General features: G+C 27.9%; 1 protein-coding gene across 1 annotated transcript; it reads right to left on the bottom strand.

Moving 5' to 3' along the window:
• Positions 1-3,306: 3,306 nt before the first annotated feature.
• LOC129984388 (uncharacterized) lies at positions 3,307-6,018 on the bottom strand. Its single transcript, XM_056094267.1, has 2 exons — positions 5,236-6,018; positions 3,307-4,306 (listed from the first exon to the last, which is right to left on the bottom strand). The coding sequence occupies exons 1-2, from the start codon at positions 5,935-5,937 to the stop codon at positions 3,638-3,640; spliced, it is 1,371 nt and encodes a 456-aa protein (XP_055950242.1). The 5' UTR covers positions 5,938-6,018; the 3' UTR covers positions 3,307-3,637.
• Between the last annotated feature and the right edge of the window lie 334 nt (positions 6,019-6,352).

Below are 6,352 nucleotides of genomic sequence, written 5' to 3' on the forward strand. Positions count from 1 at the left end.
TTTATTTGATTTTTTGTTTTTCCTATTAACTTGATTCTAATACTTTTGTATATATATATATATATATATATATATATATTAATACTAAACTGATGAAAAGTATTTTTTTTTCAAATCATATAAAATGAAATGTATTTTCAAGTAATATATTGTAAGTTTTATATATTTATATAACGTACGAATTAAGATTACAATAATAATATACATAACAATAATTATGTAATAATACGTAATAATAAATTTCTGAATTAAAAATTTTAAAAAGGAATAGTAAGTTTTTAGCCCATTAATTTTACCTTCAGCCATTCATTTAATGGAATAATGCTGTAATGTTATTTATTTAATGGAATAATATATTGGTTACAGCTCAGTTAACTATTAGATAAGCCATTGCACTGACTCTCCAATCAGCCTAGAAGGCACACGGAAAAAAAAAAAACTGAATAGCCGAACCGCCACTACAGCAACATTGGCTGGAACTGTGGTTGTGCCCCAAGGGCAATCACCAGCCATGGTACAACCCTTCCCTAAAGAAGTACGTCCCGTCATCGATGGGAGAAGTCAGACCCCCACCTTTTCGTATACCCTCCATGCCGGAAACATCTTATCATGAGTTACGAGATGGCATTAATCTATTAGATAAAATGACTCTGCAAGAATGAAACAGAATAAAAAATATCCCCTTCTCTAAATTTGAGATTAATATGACACGCATTTATAATTTTGTCATATGCTGGAACTGTGGTTGTGTCCCAAGGGCAATCACCAGCCCTGGTACCACCCTTCCCCAAGGAAGTACGTCCCGTCATCGATGGGAGGAGCCAGACCCTTATCTTTTCATATACCCTCCATGCCGGAAACATCTTATCCTGAGTTACGAGATGGCATTAATCTATTAGATAAGATGACTCTGCAAGAATGAAATAGAATAAAAGATATCCCCTTCTCTAATTTTGAGATTAATATGACACACATTTATAATTTTGAGATCAAACTCACATAACAAATAGATTAAAAGAGTTTCTTTCATGATGAATATTACACAATCTAAAGTTTTGGTATCTTGGACACATGATGAAAATGAAAAGATTTACTTCCACGAATGTTGTCATGAAATTGATTATGAAAATGTCTTGAATTTGTTATAGTTTTTATGTCAAGATGACATAAAATACCTCTATATGGTTCAATTTTAGATTGCTCGTATTGTTATGAATTTGTAATATTGCTTCCATGTGCAAATAGTTTCCTGGTAAGAATGAAATTAGAAAGTTTTTAGAAATCTCGAAAGCATACCGAGTACCAAGGGCCTTGCCGACTTGATGAACAATTTCAGGATTTTCACTTTTCAAGTCACACAAAATATTTAATTAAAATTTTTCTCAGTTGTATCCGGGGTAACAAAATGGCAGCTAACAGTGACTGTTAGTTAAGAATTAAACACTGAAAAAAATCAATTCAGTAAAATTTAATCTATGATGAAATGCATGCTCATGAATGTAAATTATGAACCCCCATTGACTTCATTTGTTATAAAAAGATAACTCAGCTATGATCTGTTTTTTTATGGATCCTTCCTTTTAAAATATAGTCAAAAAATAAATATTTTTAAATTTATATGAAGCATAATTTCATCACTGTCCAACTTCAAAATGCTAATTGTTTAAAATATGAATAACTTACGTTAAATTGTTTTGCATTAATAAACAAGGAGCAGCAATGAAAATTACAAGTTTTTGTAATTATGTAATGTGAAACTTCCATCTCAAATAATGTCTTTAATATAAAAATACTTTTAACCACATTAATGTTTCATAAAATATAATCTGTTTACCATTGCGAATCTCTTTACATTGACAGTTTTTTGCTATTAAGTTATTTACTATTAGTCATTTCCAGTTTGCATTTTTAGTAGGTAAAATCCACTCCATTTTTTACAAGTTTCTGTTTAACTTGATTTGTTATAAGCTTGTAAAAATGAATTTTTGTAGTCAATTTTTCATTGTAATTCTGAAATTTTCAAAAACTATTTATTACCAGTGATAAAACAATATTTTAATATGTTCAGAACATAATAATCTACTTATTCAACTATTAAATTTTAATTTTATAAGCATGATGCCATCTAGTAATGAATTTGAGAAAAAAATATTAAAATATTCCATTATATTTAAAGATCTGAACGATATGACTTTTATTTATTTATTTATTTTATTGAATTCCTGTTTCGTAAAATTCATGCTATAATTTGTTCAAGACAATTCTTTCCAATAATAAAAAATTCACTATAATCAAACGAGTTCTAAATTTGCGTTATAAAGTTAACATGAATTTATTTTGTTAAAAGATGACGAAAAAAATCACCATCAATTTTTAAAATAATTATCAAGTTTTCCTTATAAAAGTTCAATAACAATATAAATAAAATATTCTTTTAAATTGCATTATGTTTGAAACTGGTAACTCACAATAAAACGATGGTGCAAAATAAAAAGAATTGTCAACTCTTCAATTTTAAAATGGAGAAGAACTTTAAATATCCCTAATTTTTTTATTAAAACTTTAATGCCTGTAACATAATTATAAACATTATTATATTAAATAATTAGCTATTAAACTTTTTATAATATAAACACGATATGTAAAAAGAATATTTACATCATTGATAATGAAGATTTAAATAAATTTAACTTACTTTTTGATCAAAATACATAAGTTTATACAAATACAATTAATATAAACTTAATAAACAAAAATTCCATTCCAATACTGAAGTTTATTACTTAAAAAGAATTATTATCAAATTTGAAAAAGAAAATTTAGCTTATTTAGCATAAAACATAAAATTATTTGTATAATCAAGAACGATTTTTCATAATTATTTAACAAAATTTAAATACAATTTGAAAATATTTTGATAACATAATATTATAAGATTGAAAGAATAAAACATTAAATTATTCTTATGAATCAACTACTGTTTATCATTGAAAAATTTACCGAGTATATTTTAAATCAAATATATTCAATACAATTTTAACTTCTCATAAAGAATTAGGTTATTAAAAAAAAATTAATTTTCGGCATAGCATAAAAATATATTTCTCAGGGTTGTTTTTTTTTTTCTAAATTTTTGAGATTTATATTTTTATACTTTAATAACATTTTGATATCAAATAGTTTAGAAATTTTAAAATTAAAATTTAATTTATATAGCACAAGCACTCATTTAAATTAATAAAGACAATTTTTTTAAAAATTGATATTCCACTCATACATTACGAGTTATCTTAATACAACCAAGAATAATAGATACTTGTAGGTTCAAATTTATTTAACATTATCTTTGGTACATTTACAGTTTCAAATTCCATACAGTGCAATCATTTAACCCTTAACTGGAGACGGGAGTCAAAATGACTCCGCGTTGTTGATTAGCTCTGATTATCACGTGGTATTTTGTCCTTAAATACAATCATCTGCTCAGTACCTTCAAGTTAAAAGAAAAATAACAGTGGAATCATTTTGACTCCATTTCTCTGGCAGCGTGAGGAAATTCATGTCTCCAGTTACGGGTTAAATTTCTATATAATTACAAATTATCTATAAGACTTGATGAATTCATTCATGCATAGAATCAATAAAGTGAATGAAAAGAATAATAATAAATATTTTTCTTCATCAATGAATATTGTCTTTTTTGAATTAAATAGCTTTCCAAAGATACTTCTTGAGTTACATTGGCATCTTTTTCGTCTTTATCTAATGACCGAAGTTTGCGTAAAAAAATCGTTTGCATTTCTTCCAATTTTTTCCTTTCTTCAATAAATTCTATCAACAGACGACTTCTTTTGACCTTTTCGTCCTCTATATATTTCATGATTCCATTTAAGTTCCAACCATCTGCTTCTCTCTTTTTCATAAACAAATTTTCCCACGTTGTAAAAGCACTTGAACTCAGAAAGTTCTGTATCGGGTTGTATTTTTCCGAATTGTTCTGGAATATGCATTGTATATTGTCATGACATTTTCTGAGTGATTCTGGTGATGTTTTTAGCCAAGCGCCGACGAACAAATTAAAAGAAGTATTCGATCTAAAATGCCTCAAATCTCCTAGTTGTTTCTCGTGTAATTTATTAAAGTATTTCACTGCTTCAACATCAAGCGAGTGAAGATCACAAACTTCTTCGTGAATTAGTTCAAAACCATCCGATTCAGTAATGTAAAATGAAAATTCGATAAGTTCTGTTAGAGGACGGTCAAAGATGAAGAGCAGGGCTCCAGGTTGTAACTTGTTGCAGATTATCTATAGAAAAGGAAGAAATATTCTTCATCAGTAAGCAAACCTCGTTTTAGCATTCACTGCTAATAACATAATATATTTAATTTCTTTAGAAAAAAGTATTTAATACATAAAACATATATGAATCCCACTGAAGATCTCGTTCTCTGCTGCCTAAGTTAATACTGTCTTTTTTTTTTTTTTTTTTTTTTTTTGTTCTCATTAATACCGGTCAGCCAGTTCGTCACTAAACTAGAACCAATAATAACCGATTAAGAATTCTTTTAAATGAAACACAATCCAAATTGTTCAAAAAATTAAATAAAGCTTTCCTGATATAGCCAATAAACTACAATAAAGATTTAAATTACTTTAATAAATTAGGGATATTTCATACGTCACAAATTGTCTAGATCAAGTGTTTATGGCTTTAATAAATTATATCAGATTTAGAATGAATAATCAGGCTTCATAAACTACATTAGATTTAAAATGACTAATCAGGCTTAATAAACTACATCAGATTTAGAATGAATAATCGGTCTTGATAAACTACATCAGATTTAGAACGACTAATGGGCTTAATAAACTACATCAGATTTAAAATGACTAACCAGGCTTAATAAACTTATCAGATTTAGAATGACTAATCAGGCTTTATAAATTACATCAGATTTAAAATCACTGATCAGGCTTAATAAACTATATCAGATTTAAAATGACTAATCAGGCGTAATTAACTACATAAGATTTAGAATAACTGATCAGGTTTAATAAACTACATCAGATTTAAAATGACTAATCAGGCGTAATAAACTACATAAGATTTAGAATGACTAATTAGGCTTAATAAATTATATCAGATTTAGAATAACTAATCAGACTTAATAAACTACATTAGATTTAGAATGACTAAGCAGGTTTAATAAACTACATCGGAATCAGACACTTACTTTCATAATCTTTTTCTTGTGATTAAATTTTGAGAGGAATCTTGTCATGGCTATAATATCTGCTTCTTGAATGGCATTGAAAGTTTCTGAACTCCAACCATTCTTTTTAGCAAGATTACCTCGAATGAATGTTATTTTCCACGTCGCCTTATGAAACTGCTTCAAACAGCTCAGGATTGTGATGCATGTGGCTTTCCATCGTTCATCTGATTCTATGATCGTGACTCGGAAGTCCAATTCAATACCACTTTTCAGAGCAATTGATTCCAGATCTGTGACAATTGCGACAATATCTGACGCCGCACAACCACCAAGTGAGCATATTTTCATAAGCTTTTTCTTCATCAGTCTTTTAATATTCTTCGGCGATTGTTTATAGGCAATTCGAAAGTGAAATGCAACAGCACTTGATAACAAAGTAGCATTTCTGTAAACAAAAGCCCATCTATAATACAAAGATTCTCTAAGTAGTTTTATTATAGCGTCATCATAGCCCTGAAGATCCAATTTCACTTGGCACCAGAAGTCATAATATTCATTTAATATCTTGAAATAACGGTGAAGACAAGAAACATTTGCTGTGTCGTTAATATCCAGCAGTCGGTTCATGGCGTTATTATAAAACGAACAGAATTTTATGTCGTCATTATTCCCACATTGTTGGACAGTTGAAGGAATAATGAATTCTTCTGTAATGCCCATTATTTTGGAAATATAGTTTCATAAATTGCCTTTGAAACACAAAAGTTTAAAACTTTTAAAATTACTTACTTCGATATGCATTTATTGAGTGCTTTTATTAAAATGATTGCGAGATTTGATGCAGATAAACAGAAACAATAGCCATGAACCGAAACTGAACGAAAAAACATCATATTATCAAAAGGATAAGAAAAATTCCAAACTATTAAAAAGATATTGATAACAATAAAAAGGACTTCCTGATTCTGAAGGTTTAGTTCTGAAAGATAATCAAGGAATTTGGAAAAGGTAATCAAAAAAAAAAATCAATGAGATTTCGATGTTTAGCTGTAATAATGATAAGAATAACAAAAGATTCGATGTAATATTGCTGTGCTTGTAATTCGCATTTTACTGCATAAAAATAAGAAATATC

The sequence above is a fragment of the Argiope bruennichi genome, chromosome 9, assembly GCF_947563725.1.
Source record: "Argiope bruennichi chromosome 9, qqArgBrue1.1, whole genome shotgun sequence".
Taxonomy (NCBI): domain Eukaryota; kingdom Metazoa; phylum Arthropoda; class Arachnida; order Araneae; family Araneidae; genus Argiope; species Argiope bruennichi.

Bases quoted from the DNA above. Each gene is read 5' to 3' on its own strand.
- LOC129984388 (XM_056094267.1), bottom strand. From the start codon at position 5,937: ATGGGCATTACAGAAGAATTCATTATTCCTTCAACTGTCCAACAATGT. The intron at 4,307-5,235 runs GTAAGTGTCTGA...CCTTTTCTATAG, and splicing joins ACAAGAAAAAGATTATGAAA to ATAATCTGCAACAAGTTACA.